General features: G+C 37.5%; 1 protein-coding gene across 2 annotated transcripts in view; it reads left to right on the top strand.

The window, feature by feature from the left end:
• Nucleotides 1–25508, top strand: part of CHD1 (chromodomain helicase DNA binding protein 1) — a 78765-nt gene extending 53257 nt beyond the window's left edge. For both annotated transcript variants that reach the window (XM_034773653.1, XM_034773652.1), the window contains 19 exons: nt 59–208; nt 2381–2529; nt 2862–2958; nt 3051–3146; nt 4860–5036; nt 5179–5339; nt 6744–6785; nt 7612–7742; nt 8211–8349; nt 9166–9316; nt 10063–10185; nt 10548–10685; nt 13459–13722; nt 14028–14168; nt 18513–18691; nt 21512–21608; nt 21853–21910; nt 23031–23241; nt 24396–25508. In XM_034773653.1, coding sequence (XP_034629544.1) covers nt 59–208; nt 2381–2529; nt 2862–2958; nt 3051–3146; nt 4860–5036; nt 5179–5339; nt 6744–6785; nt 7612–7742; nt 8211–8349; nt 9166–9316; nt 10063–10185; nt 10548–10685; nt 13459–13722; nt 14028–14168; nt 18513–18691; nt 21512–21608; nt 21853–21910; nt 23031–23241; nt 24396–24759 — 2868 coding nt within the window. In that variant the 3' untranslated portion in view covers nt 24760–25508. The remainder of the gene's footprint in view (nt 1–58; nt 209–2380; nt 2530–2861; nt 2959–3050; nt 3147–4859; nt 5037–5178; nt 5340–6743; nt 6786–7611; nt 7743–8210; nt 8350–9165; nt 9317–10062; nt 10186–10547; nt 10686–13458; nt 13723–14027; nt 14169–18512; nt 18692–21511; nt 21609–21852; nt 21911–23030; nt 23242–24395) is intronic.
• Nucleotides 25509–27919: the final 2411 nt, after the last annotated feature.

Below are 27919 nucleotides of genomic sequence, written 5' to 3'. Positions count from 1 at the left end.
TTTGGCTGGATTTTGACATTGTATTTATGATGCATTTCTTTTTTTTCTCTACTTTCAGGATTTCTGCTTTTTATTGTCTACAAGAGCTGGAGGGCTAGGTATAAACTTGGCATCTGCTGACACCGTAGTTATATTTGATTCTGACTGGAACCCACAGAATGATCTGCAGGCACAGGCTAGAGCTCATAGGATTGGCCAAAAGAAACAGGTATGTATTTCAGCTTTAAGCCCCAAACCTGCAATGGGGTTCTGTCAGTTGCAGGATTGGAGGCCATAGATAACTCTCAGTATAATGTGTTTGTATATTTTTGTGTATAATACATATAAAATCTGTGTAAGTTGGGTGCTGACTTTAATAACAATAACCATGTTAGTTGCTAAAGAATTTTCATTTTGTAAAATACACATTTAGAACAACTAGAGAGACAAGGTGGGTGAGGTAATATCTGTTTTTGGACCAACTTCTATTGGTAGAGAGATGAGCTTTCTTTGTCTTTCTAATATCTTGGGACCGACTTGGCTACAATAGCACAACATTAGAATACAACAGCATACATTAGAACAATAACAGCTCTATTGAGAAAATAATTGTGTAAACAATCTTTTTTTAGCTAATGCTCATTGTCACACTAGTAAATTTGTAATAGTACATTCATACTGCTGTGCTCCCTAAATCAAATATAATGTGAAATTTCTGCCTTGCAAGAGCTTAACTGAGCCTTATATTGACTAAAATAGGACTTTTTCATTGAGCAGCTGGAACTTGCTCCTTCATGGCAATGAATACCAGATGACAGCTGCAAGTAGTATGGAGGAAGCTGTGGGTCTGCCACAAGTATAGTATGATTTAAGCATGAATTGTTCATGGATGTAGTTCTAGAAGATAGCTGAATCTATGTGCCTCATCACTGGAGTTTGATTAAAAGTTCTGGAATTACACTATTTTATGATGAGATAACTGGCTCTGTGGATGAGGGGAAAGCAGTGGATGTGTTATTTCTTGACTTTAGCAAAGCTTTTGATACTGTCTCCCACAGTATTCTTGCCACCAAGTTAAAGAAGTATGGGCTGGATGAATGGACTGTAAGGTGGATAGAAAGCTGGCTAGATCGTCGGGCTCAACGGGTAGTGATCAATGGCTCCATGTCTAGTTGGCAGCCGGTTTCAAGTGGAGTGCCCCAAGGGTCGGTCCTGGGGCCGGTTTTGTTTAATATCTTTATTAATGATCTGGAGGATGGTGTGGACTGCACTCTCAGCAAGTTTGCAGATGACACTAAACTAGGAGGCGTGGTAGATACACTAGAGGGTAGGGATCGGATACAGAGGGACCTAGACAAATTAGAGGATTGGGCAGAAAAAAACCTGATGAGGTTCAACAAGGACAAGTGCAGAGTCCTGCACTTAGGACGGAAGAATCCCATGCACTGCTACAGACTAGGGACCGAATGGCTAGGTAGCAGTTCTGCTGAAAAGGACCTAGGGGTCACAGTGGACGAGAAGCTGGATATGAGTCAACAGTGTGCTCTTGTTGCCAAGAAGGCTAACGGCATTTTGGGCTGTATAAGTAGGGGCATTGCCAGCAGATCGAGGAACGTGATCGTTCCCCTTTATTCGACATTGGTGAGGCCTCATCTGGAATACTGTGTCCAGTTTTGGGCCCCACACTACAAGAAGGATGTGGAAAAATTGGAAAGAGTCCAGCGGAGGGCAACAAAAATGATTAGGGGTCTGGAGCACATGCCTTATGAGGAGAGGCTGAGAGAACTGGGATTGTTTAGTCTCCAGAAGAGAAGAATGAGGGGGGATTTGATAGCAGCCTTCAACTACCTGAAGGGGGGTTCCAAAGAGGATGGAGCTCGGCTGTTCTCAGTGGTGGCAGATGACAGAACAAGGAGCAATGGTCTCAAGTTGCAGTGGGGGAGGTCCAGGTTGGATATCAGGAAAAACTATTTCACTAGGAGGGTGGTGAAACACTAGAATGCGTTACCTAGGGAGGTGGTGGAGTCTCCTTCCTTGGAGGTTTTTAAGGCCCGGCTTGACAAAGCCCTGGCTGGGATGATTTAGCTGGGAATTGGTCCTGCTTTGAGCAGGGGGTTGGACTAGATGACCTCTTGAGGTCCCTTCCAACTCTGATATTCTATGATTCTATTTAGGAAACTGCTTATGAAGAGACTTGAGTGAAAGAGCTGACTCAGTCTCTAAACTGAATTTAAATCTGGAAACACATAACAACAATCAGGACATTGAAAACAAAGATTTGATATCTTTATTTTTTCTTCCCCTTTTTGCATAAGTTTTTTGTTAGTCTTAGATTAATTTAAATGTAGTTTTAATGTGTAACTTCCAAATGTTTGTCAAGTTTTTATGTTTTTGTGCATAGGTTAATATTTATCGGCTAGTCACAAAGGGATCAGTAGAGGAAGAAATTCTTGAAAGAGCCAAGAAGAAGATGGTATTAGATCATTTAGTAATTCAGAGAATGGACACTACAGGGAAGACTGTACTCCACACAGGTGCCACTCCTTCAAGGTATATTGATACACAATCCAGAAAGAGTGATAACTTTTTAATATATTGACATCTAATTAAAATCATTTTACTTTTTTAGATGTGGAGTGAGGAAGTATTTCTAGTGAACTTGTAAATGTAAAATTTAAAGAATTCTTAATTCTGATTCAGAATTACTTTTGCTACCTTCAAAAACCTTTTTTTCATATTGCATGTTAGATGCAACTTTTTCTAACCGTGCACTGAGAAGAAAACTGGCTTGAATCATGATGAAGAATTCTGTCTCACTAATATAAAGTTAAGGTGTTTTCTGTAAATAGTAGACAATGAAATTTAATTTCCTGTATTTTCAGCTCTACTCCTTTTAATAAGGAAGAGTTGTCGGCAATTTTGAAGTTTGGTGCTGAGGAACTTTTTAAGGAACCTGAAGGAGAAGAGCAGGAGCCACAGGTAAGCAGGGCTAACTTTCTACATATGCTGGACACATCAATCTAATCTTGTTTTCAGTCTTTTAATGGTAACAAGAAATGCCATTTTTTCAGGAAATGGATATAGATGAAATCTTGAAGAGGGCTGAAACACGGGAAAATGAGCCAGGTCCATTAACTGTAGGAGATGAGTTGCTTTCCCAGTTTAAGGTACTGCTCTCTATTTATTTCTGTTAGTGGCAGTTTCCTTTACAATATTTGTTAATTTACAGAAATACCTGAAATATCCATCTTATCTTTATTCATATGTAACAACCATATCAAATTAAGGAAATTTACTAAACTTTTTTTCTCAAATCTCTCTTCACATGCACAAGGTGGTTGTCTCCAACATGAGGTTTTTAAAAAAACCTAAACTTGACTTACTTAATGTCTTACTGATCAGGCAAAATAATTCACCTGCTGTCCATTCAGTTGCAACTTTACTGTTATATCTATAAGCTATTCATGTCAAGATTGGTATATACATCTAACGTTATTTAAAAAGGGTGTCGGGGTAGTGTTCAGGTCTAAGCTCTTTCATACCAGTGGGAGCTGGTCACAGCCTCTAAATTTAGGTTCCTTAATGCATTCATTTTTAAAAGCTTCTTGTGGTGGTTTGGAGAAGCTTTAACACCTTCATTGCTTGCAGCAAGCCTTTGAAGTTTAGCATGGAGAAAGCCCTTGGGCTAGAGAAGTGTATTTTCTTTGTTGAAATTCCACTCCAGTTTAGCTGAATTATGAACAGTTAAAATAACCATTTGCCAGTCTTGGTTGCATTCGTGAGGAAAATTTTGGCAGTGTGTCAAAATAATTCCTGAGGAAAAAGCTCCATCAAAATGGAGTTAGGCTTGAGAGAAAGTATCTGTAGTTTAAGGGTACAAAACATTACAGGGATGTTGTAATTATCCCCAAATCAAGCATTAGAAGGCTAAAAAATACAGAATCACACTTAAAGTTCAAATATATTAAGATAAGAAACGTACAATTAGGGCACCAAAACAACCTTAACTCTGCCTTGTAGTGATACCATGAAATGACCAAATGACTATGATTAAGGCTGAGATTTTGTCATGCATATTTTTAATTAAAGTCACAGAAATATCACAGCAATAAAGAAAAATTCACGGAAGCCCGTGACCTATCCGTGACTTACTAAAAATATGCGTGATAAAATGGGGAGCTGCAAGTTCCCCACACCACCCAGGGGTTCCTGGCTCGGAGCTGCAAGGTCCCCACACTATTAGTGGCTCCAAGCTTAGGGCACCCCCACCACCTGTGGTGGCTCTGGCTTGGAGCTCCCGGGCACCCCTGCCGCCCACAGCAGCTTCGTGCTCCGGGGCACCACCACTGCCCACGGTGGTCAGGAGCTGCGGGAGGGTCCACAGTGGCGGGGAGCTGCGAAGCAACCCCACTGCTCGCAACGGCTGGGAGCACCTGATTCTCTCTCTCTGTGGCTGAGAGCTTGGGCCCCGCAGTTCCCAGCCGCAAGGGGTGGTGGGGACCCTACAGCTCCTAGGCGCTGGGGCTCAAGTCACAGAGGTCTCTGGAAGTCATGGATTCTGTGACCTCCATGACAGTCGTAGCCCTAACGATGATTAAGGCATTTTAATGTTTGTACTCCATATTTTTTTTCATACCCACCCCACCACCACGCAGTGTCACTACAAGGTAAATTGTTGTGTGTCATGCATGCACATGTGAAAAAAGAGTGCATAATGTATACATTATACCTAGGCATAATTGGAGTGAGTTGTAAATATAAAAGTATGCGTATGCTGTCATGAATATATGAACCATATTTTCCTAATATTATAGTTTGTGATGGTGTAGAAGTGGATTCCTCTACTCTTATTGGCTCTTAAATGTGTTCTGCTTTACAAGGTGGCCAATTTTTCAAATATGGATGAAGATGACATTGGGTTGGAGCCTGAACGAAATTCAAGGAACTGGGAAGAAATCATTCCAGAGCTCCAAAGGCGAAGATTAGAAGAGGAGGAAAGACAGAAGGAGCTCGAAGAAATTTATATGCTTCCAAGAATGCGAAACTGTGCAAAACAGGTATCTTTGAGTTATGACAAACTTTTCCCTTTTTTTTTTTTTTTTTTTTTAGTTACAGTGTATTTTAGATAAACTGAGAAACATTTTATTATTAATTTTGGTTATGTAACTTTATGTGACTTATTCCTTTTCAAAATTCCAGATTAGCTTCAATGGAAGTGAAGGGAGGCGTAGTAGGAACAGAAGATACTCTGGTTCTGATAGTGATTCTATCTCTGAAAGAAAACGACCCAAAAAACGAGGAAGACCACGCACTATTCCACGAGAGAATATTAAAGGATTTAGTGATGCAGAGATTAGGCGGTAAGATGGGGTGGGGGGAGGGGAAACTGCTTGTTTATAGTTGTGAAATGAAATTTCATCAGGTTATACTTTAACACTATGTAACAAAGTCAATTTTTACTGAATTTGGATTAAGAATTTTTATTGTAGGCATTTGGGTGTTCTCCTTTAAGTACTTATATGGTGCTGACATAATGGACTATTAATGCGTACACAATGAGATCCCATTTTAATATGGTATAATATTAAGTTGAGTATGATGCCTGATTGACTTGTTTCATAGTATGTACAGCTCCTAATTCCTGCATTCCCCCGACACTGCACTTTCAAAAAGCAGTTGTTACAATGGTGAGAAAATTTTATAAAATATGTATGCGTAGGCTAAATATTTTCTTTTTCATAGTTATTTAAATAAAACCGTGGATGGAGAAAGAGCCTACAAATTTTTGTGGGAAGACCTACAAGAAGTTGAGTGGGTTTTGTTTTGAATTTCTCACCATTTGTAATTGAATTCCTGTGACATGATGCTTAAAGTTTTTAAAACCTTAAGAAATCACTTAAGCTAAGGGATCTTTTGACATGATCCCTTCAAATAGTTGGGTCGGGAAACAATGTTTGGCATGAGGGAGAATAATAATTACTTTTTTTAATCTTACCTTTTCAGCATTTCATAAAATGCTGATTTGTTTCTATAATTTAAGTATTTAAATTTATCTCTATTAAACGACTAACACTTGAAGAATATTTTGGGTTATAAACATAATTTTAAACTTTAAGATCCTCATTCTCTCTCCATTTCATCTAGCAACATTAATGGATTGCTGCATTTTTTTTCAAGGGTCCTTTTGTGACTACAATAGTAACTCGGATTCTGATCATGTGTGAAAAGGAAATTAAACTGCTTTGTTTCCCCTCTTTATCCCAGATGTTTCATATTTCTTAATAACCTACCATCCACATGTGATTCTTTTAATTGCAATAATATTCCTTCTCCTTTCTGCCATGTATCTTAAATCCTAATTGAAATAATCGGTCTTGAATCATTACTCCTTCTTAACTACACGAGGAATAATCTCTGAATTCACTATTTACTGTAAATCCACATTTGATCTTATGACTAAACTCATCTAGTTGCTTTGAATATCTGTTGTCTTGTGAAACTAATAAAGTAATTTCTGAAATAAATTGTAGCTTCTATTGTTTTATTTATATTATCTAATAAACTTAATGGAGCACTTGTTTTTAAATGTGGATTATTTAAATGTGGATTATCTTGATTCATTAAACTGCCCTAGTGATTTTTCTTTTTAGCATTATCCATATAACTTGTTTTTTATATTGCAATAAACATATTATTCACTGTAGTTTTTAAACCATGATTAGTTAAGCTTACACTTAAACAGTGCAATTATTTTCTGTTGTTAGGTTTATCAAGAGTTACAAGAAATTTGGTGGCCCTCTGGAAAGGTAAACGTATTTGATTATAGTTACATAGCAGTTTGGAATTTTATAAGATTAAACATCAAAACAATATACCAAGAGTCCATATCTTGAAAAGAGAACACTGTACTAGTCTGTTACCTTAATAATAATAATAAATTATCTGCATATTGTTTATTTTTCTTTTTTCATATGTACTGAATGCCAAAAGGACACCTCAGGTCATTTAATCTGATCCTTTGCATTTTGCAGGACTATGTCCTTCCTAGTACAGTGTTAAGTCATCTTCAGTGATGGCTATTCAGTCACCTCATTTTGTAAGCTATCATAAAGTCTGTTCAATGCCTATTGAAGTTTATGAAAAGACTCACAATGGTCAGGCTCCAGTTGCCCAGTTAGTGTTACTGTTAAGTATGTTTTTCTAATGTCAGTCGTCATTTTTCTTCTTAAACTGTGTTACTCTGCATTATGTGAGCAATTCATCTTTCTTTCTGTCCTTCTTTCTATAGACTGTGGGGTCATGTTACCAACCATTGTCGATGTGGGTGTGTCTGTCTCAAACACACACCATGTACACACTCCAATACTGTATAAGTAAAACTAGCTCCTTTGTTGTTCCAGTTTGTCCTGTTTTCTGATCTCTAGAGCACTTTTATTGACATTTTTACAATTTCTCTAGTTTTTCTATAGCATTTCTAAACTGTATTGATCAGAACTGCACACAACATACCAGATGTGCATGCAGTAGGATGAATGCAGACTGACATTACTTCTCTAGTTTCATATTTTGAAGGAGTCATTAACAAAGTGTCAAAGCTTCAGAGGTGTAAGAAGAACTTGTGTTTTATTACAGGCTAGATGCTATAGCTAGAGATGCTGAATTAGTTGATAAATCTGAGACAGACCTTAGGCGATTGGGGGAACTGGTACACAATGGATGCATTAAGGCTTTAAAGGACAATTCCTCTGGACAAGAAAGAGCAGGTACAGTATGTTTGAGCAATACAAGATGAAATAAAAAGGACTTATCAAGAATAAGTTACATAAAGCAGTTAAGTATAATATCAGAGTTATTAATCTGAGTCAAACTATTGCAGATACACTAGAAACATCAAACAGGTGGATTGGGCAATGAATACCAGTGTGTGTAAGGTTTTTTTCTGGGTGAATTATAAGGGTAGACAATACATTTTCACTTTATTCAAAAGTTTAAATTAAATCTGGGTATCAATAATTGGCAATACTTGAGATTCTGGGGGTTGATTGGAGTTTTGTTTAACCAAAGTTAATTTGAGTAGATGAATAAAATGTTAAGGTGCACCACTGCATGACGGACATTTAAAATAAAAATCTGGCTTATTTTTTCTTTAAACTTGCCACTAGATAAAATACACTTTCATTTATCCATTTTATGTACAAGATATGTTACATTGTTATGGTTCTTAATTCAAGGGGGCAGACTTGGAAAAGTTAAAGGCCCAACATTCCGAATATCAGGAGTACAAGTGAATGCAAAGCTAGTCATCTCTCATGAGGAAGAGTTGGCACCATTGCACAAGTCTATTCCTTCAGATCCAGAAGAAAGGAAACGGTGAGTAGTAGTAATTGTTTTTAATATGAAAAATAAGCTATTTTCTGTTAACTTATTGTATTTAATGCCTTTATATACTGATCTATGCAAACATTTTTAGCACCCGGGCCTGATTAAAGCAATCTGGATTTTAGGCATACAGGGACCTGAGGGGGGCTCCCCTGTGGTTCCTTGTCCTCTATTTAGAATGGTGGTGGAGAGTTCCCTTCTTTTCCCTTCCAGAAGTGACAACAGGGGGCCCCTCTCTTTCCCTCCTCCCTCTCCCATCACTGAAGAAGCATGGGGTATGGCAATACTTACCCTGGCTACTGGAGTGTATCTACTTGGATGGCTAAGATGGGCACTTATCTCTAGCCACATGCTGAAGCTTTTTCTCGGGTGGTAGTGGCCGGGCCTCCCAAAGCGTGTGGCTTTTGGGTTAACTCATTGAGATTCACACCTCTTGTAGCTATTGTTTTAGCTGTCTGCAGACACTGCATTGGTTATACTTAGGTCACGTTTTCAAGCTTTTATTCACAGCTACCTGAAGTTAGAAACTTTTTAAAATGAGTCCTGAGAATGTAATAAGTCACATGATTCCAGGAACGATGGTCCCAGATACAGGCCTTATAGTGCCTCTTATAGTAATCTTGGCCTGTTTAGCACACAGATCACAGCACTAATTTAATTAAATAAAATTGTTGTAAAATGTTTTTGAAAACCTTAGAAAATGTATCTGAGTTACTTTCTCAGCAAGTCAAAACCTAATCTTTTCCCACCTTTTTAGTTTTCAGAAATAAGAATAGTTTATTTGGCTTTCTGATTTCTTCCCTCTAGATATGCCATTCCATGCCACACCAAGGCAGCTCATTTTGATATAGATTGGGGCAAAGAGGATGACTCCAATCTTTTAATAGGCATCTATGAATATGGGTATGGTAGTTGGGAAATGATAAAAATGGATCCTGACCTCAGCTTGACACACAAGGTATGTCCTGCCATCCAGCTGGTGAGCATATTTTAAATTTCATTTTGCTTAGTTGGTAAGGAGGAGCCATTGAAACTGTTTATTTTATGGTAATTTGAAATCTCACAAAAAGTATACGCTGACTCTGCTTTATTGGAACCCCTCTTGTGGTTGACTGGTAGATGTCATGGCCATCTTTACTCCATTGTGCCATGTCCTGGTACAATGTTTATCTTCCTTTTTCAGACCATTAGCACTCTCCTCTTCTATTATCTCTCATCCCCTTTCTTTTTTGGCTGTTTGCATTCATTTTTACTCTTGCTTTTTGCTCCCCATCCCTGTTTGCTCACCTGACTCATTTCCCCCACTCACTAGAAGCAAGTATGCTATTTGAGGTGGAAGTTCCATCCATTGATGGCCATGTGATGCAGGAGCCCAGCTTCTCCTAGCTGAATTATGTGTTATGAGAGCAGAAACACAAAATCAGGGCTGGTAACTTTTGTGTTGGAGAATTGCTTTTGAGGCTCCTGTATTAGTGTGCATAGTGGGAAGGAGCAAAAAGTTGAAAGTGGGTTTCAAGTTTTCCACACCAGCACATTTACAGTGTAGTGTCAGAGTGGATTCAGAATCATGCCGTTTTTTCCCATCTCCAGTGCTCTTCTCCTCTGTATTTCTGCTACTCCAGCCTGCTGCTGCTTCTCCATTCTGGCATCTTCCAAATTGGAAACACTGGTTTTCATACTTGATTATTTTTATTTTCCTCTCAGATTCTACCAGATGATCCGGATAAGAAACCCCAGGCCAAGCAGTTGCAGACCCGCGCAGACTACCTCATTAAATTACTCAATAAAGATCTTGCAAGGAAGGAAGCACAAAGACTTTCTGGTGCAGTAAGTGAAATTTCAGATCTTTAACAATATGATGAAGTAGTAATCTGCTTGTTAGCAGATCATCATCCCCACCTCCTCCAGTTGTTCGCCACACTGATGACCATTTAATCAGAGCATGTCTGGCTAGCTCAAATAATGATTTATAAGAGCAGATTACTTAGGGTTTTTGTCTTTAGTTTGTATGTGCTCTTTATTGTCAGGCTGGCTCCCTTTCTCATTTCTGGTCTAACAAGGTAACTTATATATATGAATACCATTTAATAAAATCAACTTCTATTTAATATAGAAACAAATCTTTCTGAATGGCTCGTGGCAATGAGGCATTTCAGTTGACAGAATTAAAATGATGATTTTGTATTCAGGGAAACTCAAAGAGGAGGAAAACAAGAGCTAAGAAGAATAAAGTGGTAAAACTTGCAAAAGTTAAAGAGGAGATAAAAAGTGATTCTTCTCCACTGCTCTCAGAAAAATCTGATGAAGAGGAAGAGGAGGATAACAAGGTGGGTATTTTTGAAATGTGTTCTGTTAAAGGAAACATTTCTGTAATTCAGTTTGTTCCATCTCACTTAAGTATTGCTTTTACACAAAGTAGTTAGAATGGCATTCTCCTAGCAAATGTTTAACATTTGAGTTTTTCATATTTTCTGTGATAGCTCTTGTTAATCTTATGTTAGTTAAACATTATGGAGTAGGTTTAATCCCTTTTAGTTTAATTATAAATAGGATCCTACCAAATTCACGCCATAAAAAATGCGTTATGGACCGTGAAATCTGGTCTCCCTCTGTGAAATCTGGTCTTTTGTGTACTTTTACCCTAAACTATACAGGTTTCACAGGGAAGACCAGCGTTTCTCAAACTGGGGGTCCTAATCCAAAAGGAAGTTGCAGGGTGTGTGTGGCAGCATTACTTCTGTGCTGCCTTCAGAGCTGGGTGGCCAAAGAGCAGCAGCGGCGCCCTCCCAGCAGCAGTGCAGAAGTAAGGCTGGCAATACCATACCAAGCCATTCTTACTTCTGCGCTGCTACCTTCAGGTTTGGGTGGCCAGAGAGTGGCAGCTGCTGACTGAGGGCCCAGCTCTGCAGGCAGCAGTGGAGAAGCAAGGGTGGCAATACCATATCATGCCATCCTTCTGCGCTGCTGCTGGTAGCAGCTCTGCCTTCAGAGCTGGGCTCCCAGCCAGCAGCTGCCGCTCTCCAGCTGCCCAGCTCTGAAGGCAGCGCCACCGCCAGCAACATCAGAAGTAAGAGTAGCAGTACCACAACCCTCCCTACAATATCTTTGTTACCACACACACAATTCCTTTTTGGGTCAGGACCCCTACAATTAAAAAACTGTGACATATCAGATTTAAATAGCTGAAATCATGAAATTTACAATTTTTAAAACCCTATGACCATGAAATTGACAAAAATTGACCATGAATTTGGTAGGGCCCTAATTATAAAGAAAACTGCAGATGTGGCAGTATTGATGGGATTCTGAGTTTTTACATAATAAACTGTGATTATAGTCTGAAAAATGACATTGTGTGATTTCAAAGGTTCCCCACCCATGACTTAAAATTTGCTAGCAATACTAATCCAGCATTGGAGCTATAGATAAAGCTGTACTGCTTTGTGCCTAGGGCATCATTACTTTTTTTTTTTTTTTAAACAGTTATGTTGGTGCCTGAACCAAACCCTCAAAGACAGCCAGTTTTAGCACTTGAAGCATTTTCAGTCAAATGCTCAGTTGGAAAAAGTGAGGCACAGCAAGGTTAAAAGAACAGGAGTACTTGTGGCACCTTAGAGACTAACAAATTTATTAGAGCATAAGCTTTCGTGGGCTACAGCCCACTTCTTCGGATGCATATAGAATGGAACATATATTGAGGAGATATATATACACGCATACAGAGAGCATGGACAGGTGGGCGTTGTCTTACCAACTCTGAGAGGCCAATTAAGTAAGAGGAAAAAAAAAAAAAAACTTTTTAAGTGATTACTTCAAAAGTCTTTATTTATTTATTTATTTATTTATTTCTCTCTTACTTAATTGGCCTCTCAGAGTTGGTAAGACAACGCCCACCTGTCCATGCTCTCTGTATGCGTGTATATATATCTCCTCAATATATGTTCCATTCTATATGCATCCGAAGAAGTGGGCTGTAGCCCACGAAAGCTTATGCTCTAATAAACTTGTTAGTCTCTAAGGTGCCACAAGTACTCCTGTTCTTTTTGCGGATACAGACTAACACAGCTGCTACTCTGAAACACAGCAAGGTTAAGTAACTTCTCACACATACCTTCCCCACCTCCCAACCTCCAGGCTTCCTTGCTACCATTTGTTTGTTTTTAATGTATCATGTAAACCAATAAAAAAAGATAAAATGTATTTAAAGTCTAAGGCCTTGTTGCACATGTTTAAAGATGTGATTTGTAAACCAATATTGAGATAAACTGGTGCATTTATGGGATAAACTGGTGCAATTCATTTTGGTTTGAGTCAGGGTTATTTTGGTTTAATTTCAGTAGATTAGGAATTGTTTTAAACTAAACTGAAATGAGCCATCTTTAAATTGAAATAAGAGCATCCATGTAGGGTTTCTACCAGTTAAACTAAGCTAGTTTTTAAAAAAAAAAAATGTGTTAAACCAGTTCAACTCTCTTGTGTAGATCAGGACTATATACAAATACAACAACAAAAATGGATGTAAAGAAAACCAAGATTATTTATTATAAGGATCAATACTTAATTTTAGTTAAGAATTCCTGTATGTATTCCCTTTTGATTATAAACAACCACTAAGACCACGTATAAAGCTTGTTTTTCTCCTCCTCCAATCAGCCTTGATATTTTAGAGTACGGTCATGCTATTGCATAGCCTCAGCAGCTTAACCTGCTAAATTACTTTCTGGGAGGATCAGTGGAATCCTAAAGCTAAATAATGACTCTTCAGTCCACTCCCCAGATGAGCCAAGCAAAGGATCCTCAAGACTGCCCAACTGACTTTTCTATTTCCTTCTCAAGAAAAGTTCTAGAATGTGGTTCCCTTGTGTTCCCGTAAAGCTGGTATTGACCAATTCATCGTTCTCTGGCACATGCCTATTAAATTTCAGAAGTGTAATTGTTTTTACATTATCACTGTGTGATTTAGTGGCAGTTTATAGGTATTAAAGTTTTTAAAAAAATCACACTTTGAGGAAGAATGGTATATTTTTAATCTGACTACTGTAAAATTTGTAAAACTAGGAATTGAGTTTGCAATGTGATGCCTATACTTAAATATTGCAGGATGAGATCGCTTCAGTGAAACATTCAAATAAAAAAATAAAAGCAGAAAAAGAAAATGATGAAAAATCTGAGCCAGATATTGGTATAAAGAAGGAGGTTGAAGAAAAGAGAGAAACAAAAGAAAAGGAAAACAAGAGGGATCTGAAAAGGGAGAAAAAAGAAAAAGAGGATAAGAAAGAATTAAAGGAAAAAGATATGAAAGAAAAGAGAGAAAGCAAAGTAAAGGAGTCCACACAGAAAGAAAAAGAAGCAAAGGAAGAGAAGGTAATTAGACTTCAGTATATTATATAATACAATTAAAAAGAAAAAAAAAATAGGCACAGGTTGGTTTTGAGGTAGACAGGCATTTCAGATCACTTAATGCTCTTTCATTGTTACTGCCACATAGTTTAGCTGTCTGAAAGTGCAAGTGGGATAAGAAACGTTCACATTCCTTTCCGCATCCCTAGGCAAAAAAAGAAAGAAAAAATTAAATATATGTAAATGGTCAATATATGTAGTAAGATTGTGTAATTGTAGAACTAAACTGCAATTCCCTTTTCAGATCTATTTTAATATTTTATTTATAGATAAATGAAGTCAAATCTGACAACAGAGACAAAACCAAGAAAGCTACATTAGCAGATACTCCAGTTCATATTACTGCAATTAGTGAGCCTGTTCCTATATCTGAAGAATCTGAAGAACTGGATCAGAAGACTTTCAGTGTAGTAAGTTCCTTGTGGCTATCTTAATGCTGCTATTTAACACAAAAAGAATGACATTCTGAATTAAAACTGCTTCTATATGCTCAGTTAACACCAATGTGCTTAGGGCATTGTGGCACTTGATTCATTGCCAGTGAGGTCTCAGAATAGCGCACCAAAGGTATTCAATATGTAACTCAGAAGTGTGTGTGTGTGTATATGTGTATATATATATATATATATATATTTTAAAGGTTCGGTTCTGTCTTCATGCAGACAACCATTACAGAATTTCTGCACAAGCCCAATAGCAGCTTTTTCAGATGTGTGTTTGCATTTCTGAGTTACATATTAAATATGCACTCTCCTTTTTAGTGAGGTCCTATGAAAACATGACAGTGATCTCCCAATGATATCATGGAGCCTAAATATGCTCTAATCTCGTCACAGATCGTTTGATAGGCATATGTCCAGCAACATATAACATTTAAAAATGTGAAATCCTGAGATTTGTGTGCATCACAGACAAGATAGGTTAGAATCAGTTTGGATTGTTGTAGGCGTATGTGAGGATCCTTGTTGTAGGTCTATGTGAGGAATGGACGAATGTATATTCGAAATATTGCATCTTTTGTTTCATCTTGTCTTGATCATAGAGGTTCTGCCTATGCTGAGGGAGATGTGGCCTGCAATATATAAGATGGGCCTGTCTGTGTTCAGGAGGGATGGATGTACTGTGCCCATTGTTTGGCCGTAACACATGCATACTGAAACACAATATACCATGTTCATTCAAACCAGCCATCAGGTTCATGCTCAAGAAGCATTTCTTAACACTGACTATCATGCTGACTGTCACTCGGTTTCTCATCTTACCTTAATAGAAAATGTTAATGGGGAAGGTTGTGACAGATTACCTTAGATGCATCATGGAGCTCTCAGACTGCCTAGACTCCGAGTTGAATTTTCAGTCTGGGTGTAGCACATGTCAGATTCAGAGATGATTTACATCTTTTTTTGCTCTCTCTATATATACTGTACCAGTGCAGACTTTGACTAACATCCATACCCAATTTACCAACGTGTAGTTTACACCCCCTTTTACATTCCTCCTGAATTGGGCTCACTGAATCTAAAAGAACCCAGATTGGTTTAACTCATAGTTGGGGCCATAAGAGAGATAGGTAACAAGAAAATCAACTCACCCCTTGGGTCTTTTTTTCCTCAAGACTAAACATGCCCAGTTTTTTCAACCTTTCCTCACAGGTATATTTTTCTAAACCTTTTGTCATTTTTGTTGTTCTCCTCTGGAATCTCTCTAATTTGGTCACATCTTTCTTAGAACACCTGTGCTAAGTGGTGTGGGATAATTACCTCTTGTGTCTTAAATATGATCCTTCTGTTAATGATCACACCAGAATATTAGCTTTTTTCACATTGTTGGCTCATACTCAATTTGTGATCCATTATAATCCCCCAGATCCTTTTCAACAGTGCTACCACCTAGACCAGGGGTAGGCAACCTATGGCACGCGTGCTGAAGGCAGCATGTGAGCTGATTTTCAGTGACACTCACACTGTCCAGGTCCTGGCCACCGGTCCGGGGGGCTCTGCATTTTAATGTAATTTTAAATGAAGCTTCTTAAACATTTTAAAAACCTTATTTACTTTACATACAACAGTAGTTTAGTTATATATTATAGACTTATAGAAAGAGACCTTCTAAAAATGTTAAAATGTATTCCTGGCATGCGAAACCTTAAATTAGAGTGAATAAATGAAGACTCGGCACACCACTTCCGAAAGGTTGCCGACCCCTGAGCTACACAGTTATTTCCCACTGTGTATTTGTGCATTTGGGTTTTTTTCCTTGTAAGTGTAATATGGAGATTCCACTTAATAGCAACCTGGATATTAACAACTGCCAGTTAATAGCAACATGTTGCTGAGAACCAATCCCATCCCATTGCCTTTTATGTTAAGGGGCTTCAGATATTGGCATCAGCACGCAGCTTATTAACAAGTTAGCAACATTTTTTGGAAGAGAGACACCAGCTGTAGCTAGGGAAGAAAGTGCTGGAAGAACGTGCCTTCTCTGGCTGTCGCCCCACAAAGCTGCCTGTCGCAGTGCTCAGCATGTCCCAATGCTTCTTTCTGGGACTGCAGCCCCACAAAGCTAGGTCATGGGGACCTGCATGAGGTCAGGCTGTGGGCTGGGAGGGGAAGCTGTGGGCAGGGCAGTAATATGGAGGGGGGCTGCAGCTTGGATGTCAGACCACTCCCTGACTCTCCTGGCTTTGCCTTGTCGGGGACTGCACGCAGGGAAGAAAGCACTTGGAAATGCTGAGCCCCAATCCCTGGAAAGCGTAGGGATGGTATCATACAGCTCTGTGGTCCCTCAGCACCCCCTGTTTCATATAGAAAGCCCCAGAATCTGGGCTTCAGTCCCCCCCCTCCCCACTGGCTGCCCTAGCTGCAAGAAGATCTGTGGCCAGGGAAGGGACATCCAAGCACTTCCTTCTCCAGCTGCAGGCTTGTAAACCTGCCTTCTGCTTATTGGCAACTGCCAGATAATGGCAACTTTGCTGGCAATGGAGGGGTTGCTGATAAGCTAAATCTATTGTACTTTGCACTTCTCTTTATTGAATTTCATCTTGTTGATTTCAGACCATTTCTCCAATTTATCAGGGTCATTTTGAATTCTAATCCTGTCCTCCAAAGTATTTGCAATCCTTCCCAGCCTGATGTCATCCACAAATATTATAAGCATACCCTCAACTCTATTATCTAAGTTATTAATGAAAATATTAATACCACCAGCCCAGGACTGATCTTTGTGTGGCCCCACTAGATGCATCCTCCCAGATGGACAGTTGAACCATTGATAACTACTTTTGGACTACAGTCTTTCAGTCAGATTTGCATCCATTTAATAGCAATTTCATGTAGACCACATTGTCCTAGTTTTCTTATAGGAATATCATATGGGACTATGTCAAAAGCCTTATAAAAACAAGATTTATCATGTCTGCAGCTTCCCCTCCATTCGCTAGGCCAGTAACCCTGTCAAAGAAGGGACTTATTTTGGTTTAGCACAATTTGTTCTTGACAAATCTATGCTGGCTATTGCTTATTATCCTATTACCCTCTCGGTGCTTATAAATTGATTGTTGAATAAAGAGTATCTGTTGAATGCTCTGGCCGTGTGAGTTTTTTAAAAAAAAGACACTCTTCCCCATATTCGTCATAATAAGAAAAAGATAAAAGAGTAGTCCAGGTGCTTTTAGAGCTCAAGACACTGAACAGGTTGATGAAGGAGACAAAGTTGTGATGGAGATCATAGCACTTTTACTGCAGTCTCTCTAGAAGTCCTTCTGATATCAGTGAACCAGGCAGGAGCTTATCTACATAGTCCAGTCACACCCTGCTTTTGACAGTTTCTCCTATTCACCTACTGAAAGCATCACTTCATTATAAGATGTTACAGTTCAGTTTGTCCTCTTCTCCCCCCTTCTCTGTTTTCTCTTAGAGAATCAAGATAGGTACAAGGACAGCCAAATATCCCCTTCTTTCCACTTTTTCTCACTGGTTCATGAAGAAATGGGTGTTTGGGAGGGCTGGATATGGGACAAGGAGAGCCAGCCTCTTCCACATGCAAGGAAAGCTTGAACTGAGTTTCATCTGTATGTCCATACCAGCATCTCCTTGGTAGTCTTAGCTTCATTCATAGGGATCAATCCACTGGCAAGATTTTCTGAGAGAGCGCTGCAGAGATTTTTCTGAAGGGTAGGGAACCACGCCCAACAAGAGAGGAAGAGGAATGCAGATCCTTTCCTGAGTGGAATGTCACTTTGCCTCTAGGCTCCAGTTGTTTTATGGAATACTGTCATTATGGTCTTGACACTGAATTTGAATTCCACAGGATTTATGGAATACTGTCATTATGGTCTTGACACTGAATTTGTATACAAGTTTCTTGAAAGTAACACAGGTCTAGTATTGTGTATTTGTGCTGAAAGGTCAAAAAAAAAAAAAAGACAACAGATTAGAATTATAATACCTAGAGTCATCATATCTGTTTGTAATATCCTATTTCTAAGAAAAATATTTTCTTAAATCTTAAATACAATCTAATGCTTTTATAAAGAAGCTAATATTGCAGCGGTTTAAATTATAACTTTTCCAAAGGAAACCTGTAGTAAAAGAGAATTTTAAGAGCTGTGAACCAGAGGCTTGATGTTTCATTTGGCTTAGAGTAGCACTGTCTTTTCCTGTGTAAATATCACAGTAGTAAGGTGGGTCATGTTGTAGAATTTAGTTTTTTTTCCCCTCCCTCCTGACTTATATATTCCTTTTTCCACTTTACAGTGCAAAGAAAGAATGAGGCCTGTTAAAGCAGCGCTGAAACAGCTGGATAGACCAGAAAAAGGTCTTTCAGAAAGGGAACAGCTGGAGCATACTAGACAGTGTCTAATCAAAATTGGGGATCACATCACTGAATGTCTAAAAGAGTACACAAATCCTGAACTTATTAAACAGTGGAGGAAGTAAGTAATTCTACATTTTCATGAACAAAAGGGAAAAATCCATCACTGTTTCTATTAACTAGAGTGATTTCTGTCCATTTTTGTTGGCTTCCAACTCTCACATTGTTGAATCTACTTACAGATGTTTTAAAATACAATATGAGTACCTATAAAGAAAAAATTTGAATTGTGTAGTGGATTTTTGAAGCCAGATTCATGTTCCATATGCTGAATTGTGTATCATTGTGTAAGCTAGGGATAGTCAATAGGCGGACCGTGGGCCAAATCTGGACCGCCAGATGCTTTTTAATGGACCCCGAAATCTATATTTACCTCCTCTTATCATTATTGTTATTATTTTTGTATTATTTTCTCTGGAGTCTGGACATTGACTATATCTTGACCAAGAAATTTGGACCTTGACAAAAAACAATTGACTACCCCTGCAAGCTGTACTTTGTCCACTAGGTGGAGCCTCCTCCCAGTTTTAAAAAGGACTGGAAGTGAGCAAATCATAAGTTCCTGAGTAATTTATAAGTAACTTTCAGTGGCAAAGAACTTTTATCTGTAAAGACGGAAGATGGCATCTAATTTTTAATCTTGATTATTGTATTCATTATGCTTTCATAGTGAACACTTCTGAAATTTTGCCTATGTAAATTTGCTTAGAGCCTCCATTCTAGAAAAACACTAAAATATATTGTGAAACTAGATTGCTTGTCAGCTATGGCTTTACAATGAAACTTTGGCCCCATATAATAGGATGTTTTACTTATTTAAAAAAAATTACTTAATTTTTATTAATATTGGCATTAAAATTTCAAACGTAATGGCAAGAAAGGATCAGAAAGAATCTCTGAATATGTTTTTGTGCTTAATTATAAACCAAAGACTTCATTTTACCTAGATTATACTTTCAAATAAAAAGTTAGGGTGATATTTTTCAGCATTTCACACAATTCTAAATAGATTTAAAAAGTCCTAAGTCCTCAGTCATTAATTCTAATTGGAAAAAATAATCCTCAACTTCCAGAATGCTGCTGCTCTTACTCAATTATTGTATTCCAACATTGTGTTAAACACTTTAGACAAGTATGAAAGCAAGATCAATGCCCCAAAAACCATACAATCTAAATAGACAATTATAGTCTATTTTTAAGGGGAAAAAATTGATAAACATTCACATTTAAGATCATCCATGCTACCTTATATCTACTCATGTATCACTGCCATAAAAACTACCAGAAAATGTTAAGAAATGTTATCTATCCATAACATGCATGGTGTTTTTGGTAGATTACCTTATATTTAATCATACAGTGGTTATGCAAACTCTGGCTTCTTTTTGGCCATACATAGGGCACTGAAAGACAAACTACACCAATATCTGATTGGACAAACAGCATGCTAAAGACAATCATTCCCTACAGTTCTCAGAGATTCCATGTGTGACCGATTATACAAGTGTCATTAAACACAGCTATTGTACGTACTTAAGTAAAGCTCTTAGGCCAAGGTAGTAATAATTAATCACTTGCCAGGAAAAAGCAAAGTTTAGTGTGCTGAAGTAGTAGTAAACTAAGCACTGAAGATGTATTTTGGAACCCTGTGAGAACATCAGTGAATGCTCTGTGGTTTGTGTTTTCAGCACTACATCGGCAAACTTCACAAGTACAGTGTCTTCTCCAGAACTGATATGTATGACCATATGTATGACCTTTTTTTAAAAGGATTCTTGCCTCTCCACAAGAACTTGGGCTGCACCTCATTACTTCCTTCCAAATAGTGTTAGGTAGTTCAAAATAGTTCCAGGCTTAGCCTTGCCACTTCCCCCTCTATTTCAAATTTCTCTTTCAGCCATGAAAATTAAAGTGGCAGTTTAACACGTCTACATTTTATGTTGCAATCCTGGCTTTTAAAGTTGAATTGGGGACAGCAGCAAGGAAATTTCTCTTTCCCACTCCCTTTTGAATCCATAGGGGGCTTGAAATTTCAAGGACTTTGTTCCCCACATGGGACCTCCCACCAAACTCTTTATCACCAATTGTTCCCTCTCCCAGTCTGGACAAGGGTCCAGAAAATGAATTAGGATTAATTTCCACTAGTATCTTTGTGATTACTCAGTTGTGAAAATTCATCTGGTTTCAAGGCAGTAGATGCATGACCAACCCATGGAATTATATGGACTATCTGCCTCTGCTATTTTCAGGAAATTAGGCATGTGGCACAAAAGTCTTGCACTGCGTGAAAAATCAATCTTGGAAGTTACATCATTGAGTAACACAGTTTCCATTTTAGAGGGGATTTTCAAACAAAGGGGGCTTTTTGACCTTGAAGAAGAGATCAGAGCTCAAAAGTTTGTCCAACACTAATGATTGGTCCAACAAAAGATGATATGTCACCCATGTTGTTTCTCTTCAGAGAATTGAGCACTCAACTCCTATTGTAAAGTCAGGTCCATCCACCCTTAACTAGCAGCGTTTTTACTGATGTCAATTACTTCTTCATGGTCATATCTGCATTCTAAACTAATTATTATAAACATCACACAGCAGTAAAGAAAAAGAGAGGAATTAATAATACATGTGTAGCATTTAGTGCTTTATATCTTCAGAGAATTATGCAAAATTGTTGGTTGTATTGCTAGATATGCTACCTTCTCATGCGATGAGACCTGATTCACCACTGCAGTACAACTCCATTGACTTCAATGTTGTTACACCAGTGTGGCACTGAAATATCACAATGATGAATCAGGCCCATTGTATACAAAGTGGCATAAAGGAAAACCAGTGTATGCAGGAAGGCTAACCTGCCTTTTTTTTTTTTTCCTTTCTCTAGAAATTTGTGGATTTTTGTTTCAAAGTTTACAGAATTTGACGCCAGAAAGCTGCACAAACTATATAAACACGCAATCAAAAAACGCCAGGAATCTCAGGTAATATATTGTTTTCTATTTAGAGACCTTCTGAAAGGATTTTTTTTTTTTAAGTATTAAAACTTGTTTTATGAGGGTAAAGTGTTAATGGATTCTGAATTTACCTTTTACAAATGAAAATGTCTGATTTAAAGGATATATTTTTGTGTGTTAATATCACCTTTTTGATCAGATGGAATGTTTTAGCACTTAGTATTTGTAATTTTGAGATTTAGTAATGCCAGTTGTTGTATTTTTCTCTTAGCAACACAATGACCAGAATATCAGCAGCAATGTGAACACACACGTGATTAGAAATCCAGGTAAGAAGTTCTGCATGATGGTGTGTTGAAATGTTTTTGAGTAGGGTATTTGAAATGAAATAAACTTCAATAACTCTGAAACCTTCTAAAACTCCTCCTAGCATTAAGTGAACTTGTCCCTACAGATAGAGTTACTTAGTGAGACCCAGCATACATACTTTTGCTGGTGAAACTGTGTCAAGCACAAATCCAACTGCAGCTAGTGTTTTTAACAGTAATTTGCTATTTGGCAATCCTTTTTATTAGAACTCATTTGAAAATACACTTTTGTGTTTAATTATGTTAAGAAAGAGAAACACTTGATGCCTCTAGACTAGTTCCAGGCTCCAACATGGGTTTTTTTCTTTCTTTGTTTTGTTTTTGTTATGGGCTTTTTTGTTTAGTTTTTTGTTTTCTTGCAGTTGTTGTAATCACTATCATGGATTCTAAAGTCTTCACTTGAAGCAGGGACCAGCAATCTATGGTGTAGGATGCAATATCCCTTTTGTCATTGACAGTGACATTATCCTCCCAATCTCATGAGCTTGCAGCCACAATGCAGTATTTGACTTTTTTGTTTCCTCTTTCACTATATATATATCCAATCACTCATGAAGCTATGGTACTACTTCCTCTGAATTAAAATAAAATGCCATTGTTTCATTAGTTGCACTACTAAAACTTTTGTCCAGGCCTTGGATATTTCTCACCTTGAATACTATAACTTTCTCTGCTCCCTCTGCTACTGTTCAAAATTCCACTGGTAAAGGCAACATTACCCACATTGACCTCTCATTGAAACACTTTGTTGGGTTCCTGTCCTTTAATTAATCAAATTGAACTTTTCATCCATTCATCCTAGATCCTACATAATCTCTATCTCTCCACCTCTAAATTCCACTCTGCATTTCTACTCTTGTTTCTGCCTATTCAATCCCAACTTTTCTCAATTCACACATTTTTGCTCCCATTGTTAGCTTCTGTTACAAATCGTATTTCTCTGACACAGTTAAATCTAAGAGGTTGAAGTGTTGTCTTGTACAATAATCCTTTCATACTTTTCAACTCGAAATTTTGTGGTTTATGAAATTCCCTTACGCAGAAACACACATTCAGCATAGCTATCTATTTTATTAAGCAGATGTGGAAAGACTGAAAGAGAATACAAACCATGATGACAGTAGCAGGGACAGTTATTCCTCTGACAGACATTTGTCACAATACCACGATCATCACAAAGACAGACATCAGGGAGATGCTTACAAAAAAAGCGATTCTAGAAAAAGGCCCTATTCTGCCTTCAGTAATGGAAAAGATCACAGGGATTGGGATCACTACAAACAGGACAGCAGGTGAGTTTTGCGAATAATCCATAGAAATCTGGGGGAGGGATGTTTTGTTTTGTTGTTGGTATTGTTTCTGGGGATTTTTTAATTGCATTTCAGTTAAGTATGTGGTTCATACCAAAAACAAGTTGCCAGTTTAAGTCACTGTAGATACTTATCCAACATCTTCTCACAGTTGATTAGAATACTGTGCTATAATTAAAATGTGCCTTCTTTCTTACTTACCCAATAATGTAATGCCTCTCCTGAGTTCATCCACAAGACCACCTACCCTCTGTGCATTTAAATCCCTCTTGAAGATTGTTTGATTTTGTGTGTGTGTGTGTGTGTGTGTGTGTGTGTGTGTGTGAGAGAGAGAGAGAGAGAGAGAGAGAGAGAGACTTTATTTTGCCAAGATGCAGTTAAGCATCATTTTGAAACGAGTTATTTCAGGATCAAAGCAATAAACTGGACACCTTCATTCCCTTATGCATCTACATATACAAATCCTCTGCTTCTGTACTACTTCCCCTAACCTCTATCTCTTAGATTGTGAGCGCCTTTCGTCAAGGACTTTGTCTTCTTTTCTTTTGGAAAAACACCTAGCACATTATGTGTTCTGCTATAAACTTATCATAAATAGTAATATAGGTAAGATTTTAAGTCAGTTCAAGGAATAGAAAGTTCTGATAAAGAGTGAATACTGTGACCCTACAAAAAAAAAAAAAAAAGCAGAAGACGACAACATAAGACAGGATGGCTGACAATGGAAGTGATAGGCAATCAAAATGAAGGAAATTGTGTTGGATGGGAGGAAAAATTGATATTCTGATATCATAAGAGGTAGACCTATTTCAGTAACACTGGACAAGTAAGACATCAGTGATGATGGGGCATGAGAGCATGGAATGAAATATGTTTACCAGGCTTGTTGGAATCTCTTCATTTTATAACACTTTCATCTTTTCTAATTGAATTTGACAAAGTATATATCATCTGTTTTTATATCTATATGCTCCCTTTGACAAACACAAGAATATCCAAGTTTCTGAGCACCAAAGCTTAATTTTTTGTGTATAGTGCAGAATTTAAAAGAATGAGCTCTTAAAATAATTCTGCTAGATTGCCACCATTTTAACCCTTGTTTTTATTACAAAATAACAATTTATCCTATCTTTCAGATACTACAGTGATAGTAAACATAGAAAGCTGGATGACCACAGGAGTAGAGATCACAGGTCAAGCCTGGAAGGAAATTTAAAAGACAGTCGGTCTCATTCAGACCACCGTTCCCATTCAGACCACCGGATACACTCAGATCACCGATCTAGTTCAGAGTACAGCCATCATAAATCTTCCAGGGACTATAGATACCACTCAGACTGGCAAATGGACCATAGAGCTTCCAGTAGTGGCCCAAGGTCACCACTAGATCAGAGGTCTCCTTATGGCTCAAGGTCTCCCTTAGGACACAGATCTCCATTTGAACACTCAGCAGATCACAAAAGTACACCTGAACATACATGGAGTAGCCGGAAAACATAACAAAGACTAACATTTTCTGGACCTTCTTTTAGCCATATACAGTAAACTAACACAGTAATTGCCTTACATGACTTGAAAGACATGGACTGGATATTCTATCAGTAGCAGTATTGTTACTTCTTTCCAGGATGCAAGGTCTATTATCCCAACAGAAGAAAAAAATATTTTTGTATTTAAAGTTTATGCTGCACTGTGCTGCAAATGTTGTGGCACTTTTTTTAAGAAATGGAAGATGTTTACTTTTACAGGGACCTCAACACTGCCCCATTCAGACTGGATCTTATAAAACTCTTCATGTCAAAGTGCTTTTAGGCTGAATACAGTTTAAATTATGTTTGTAAATGAACTTTTACACACTGACCTGTGAACGTGTATCAGGAAGGAATGAGGCGTTTGGGTTTTATTTTGTTTTATTTTTTTTAGTAAAGAACTCTCAAGGACCTTGTTCACTTTCCAAAGCTACTTGTTTACATTGTACACTGCGACCACCTTGCCGCTTTTCATCACAAGCTTGAATATTTAAATTCTGTACCTAGAACTGTAAAATAGCCAGGATTTCTCCTGTTTGTGATCAATTGTAATGCCTTTTTACAAAAAAGAGCTGTAAATTATTGTAAATTAATTAAATGAGCTTTTTCCCCTCTCAGGCTTTTTTTGACTGTTCCTTTCCCCACCAACTCAGGCCTTCTTGTCACAAGTATGAAACAAAATCAGTGTATTACATTTTTGAATAAAATATCTTGATGGAATCACTGTTCAGAATGTAAAATTGGGGGAAGGGAACACTTTATTTCATTTAGTGCTCTTTTTTTTTTTTTTAAAGATACTGTGTGCGATACATGTTTTGTTTTTTCTATTAAACTGTCTGTGTTGTGATTGTTGTAATGAAGTGGTGAGAAATATACAACTAAATTAGGCTCTAAAACAATATTTTTAGGTGTATTTGCTTTAAAAGGAGAAGGAGAGTTCAACACATGAACCCTTCAGAATCCATATCAGCCAAAATTTATTGTAAATCCATTTGTTTTCCCTCTTCAGTATAGGCAATAATGTCAAATGTGCTATGCAGCCAGTTAATATTTTAGAAGATTTGAGTGACCTTATTAATAGAAATTGTTACAATACACACTGATTGTAAATAGATAACTTCTATCTGACAAATTAAATTTAACTAAAGGATATATGGGCTCTTGTAGTTTTCTGGTGATGTTTTCCTATGATGTTACATTCCTTATTAGTTAAACATTATTAAAATGTTTTACCCTGAAATGTATACTAATTTTAGTGATTATATCAAATTTCAGAATATTGTAGCAAAATCATATTTTAAAATGTATGGCAGGAGGAATAATTTAATAAGGTTAAAAACCCACTGACTTGATGAAATACTTCAAATTGTATCTTTAGGGTGCTTAGATGATATTTTTGTCTTTATTTTCCATGGTGTTTTTTTTAGGCCATATATCTAAAACCAGGATCTCTGTTGTTTAGTTAATTTACTTCATGTTCTGTGATCCCTGCCTACAATTTGTCTTTACGGATTTTTGTTTTTTACATTTTTACATTTTTTACATCATCTGAATAGCAATTATTTGTGAGGTCACAAATAGAGGTTATGAGTCCAGAAGGATAATAAGCAGATGCAGTCTAAGAAAAGTCAAAGATCCCAGATGTTTATACAAATGTCCCTAATAAAATGCAGAAGACAAATTACAGAAAAAGGTATGCAGGCAGAATTTTTTCCCAAACTTTTTCCTGAAGATGAGTTACTCATTTTTGTCTGTTAAAATTTTATCTTCAAAAATCCAATATACTTAGAAACAAAGTGAATAAGATAAGGTTGAGATCTTGGCTGTGTGTGTGTGTGTGTGTGTGTGAAATGTAACGACACATTTAAAACAAATAATAAAAAATAATTGATAGCTGCTCTATTTTTAACCCAAAATCTGTCTGTCAGCTGGCTTTGTTGGAACAGAATAAATCTAGAAAAATAAGGTTTTTTTCCCTAAATAATTTGATTGTTTTATAGAGCAAAAATAAAATTGTAATATAAAATACCTCAGAACAGTTAGGTCTGGTTTGGTAATTGTGTGTGACACGGAATTTATCATCCCTACATTTCAGACTAATGTCAGATTAATTATATATTACTCAGATTTCTCATTCTGATCTCTAATTGTATAATATAAAACTTTCCAATGTCTGAAAATATTAAAGTTGAAATAAAGGTTCTTCAAGAATTGGCCCACATGGATCCCCCTGTAAGTTTGTGTACCTTGTGCGTGCAAATCTGGAATCTTGTTGCTGACAGTCTTTTGGGGCCCCATATTCCTCCTATACATCTTCGTGCCCCTTGCAGTAAAAGTACAAAAAGCAGAGCAGCTCCAACCATCACTCAGTTCCTTCTCACCATTTGTGGTAGATGCTTGATTTTTAAAGCCCATCTGGAAAAGCTGAAAAGTGAAAGCATGGACTAGTCTTATCTGAAAACCCATGGGTTCAACATGAGGTGTTGATGTCCACATTCTTCAAACACAGACTGGGGCACTGTATACTCGACTGCTGAACATTGAGCACCAGTATGAACATTGCGCACCATTAAACTGTTTTAGAACATTGCATGGCAGATACTGTCATCTCTTACACCTTCGGAAAAGAAGAGAAACACAATGAGACTGTGGTTACCAGTCATGAATTATGTACCAAATTGTAAATCAGTGCCCCTCAGTGGCACTGATCATTTGTCAGTGGCCTCTCAGACTTACAAAGACATTCCTGAAGCTGCCCACTGACTCGCTAATCTGGACTTCATTATTTGAATGTTGCTAATCACCTTGCCATACATTTAAAAAAAAAAAAATAAAAGAGGAGGGGCTTCTGTGTCCTGCTTCCTTTGTAGCTTAGATGGTATTAGCAGTAGTTTAGGTTTTGATTATTTATTTATTTTATTTATGTACTTTGGCTATTGATTTTTTTTTTTTTTTACGTTTAGTCTCACCATGGTACTGAGAACTAAGGCCTGGTCTACACTACTAGTTTAGGTCGACTTTAGCAGCAAATCGAATTAAGCCTGGACACGTTCACACGACAAAGCCCTTTCTTTCGATTTAAAGGGCCCTTTAAACCGGTTTCTTTACACCACCTCCGAGGGGATTAGCGA

The sequence above is a fragment of the Trachemys scripta genome, chromosome 6, assembly GCF_013100865.1.
Source record: "Trachemys scripta elegans isolate TJP31775 chromosome 6, CAS_Tse_1.0, whole genome shotgun sequence".
Lineage (NCBI taxonomy): Eukaryota > Metazoa > Chordata > Testudines > Emydidae > Trachemys > Trachemys scripta.
This window is presented reverse-complemented; position numbering and strand designations above follow the sequence as displayed.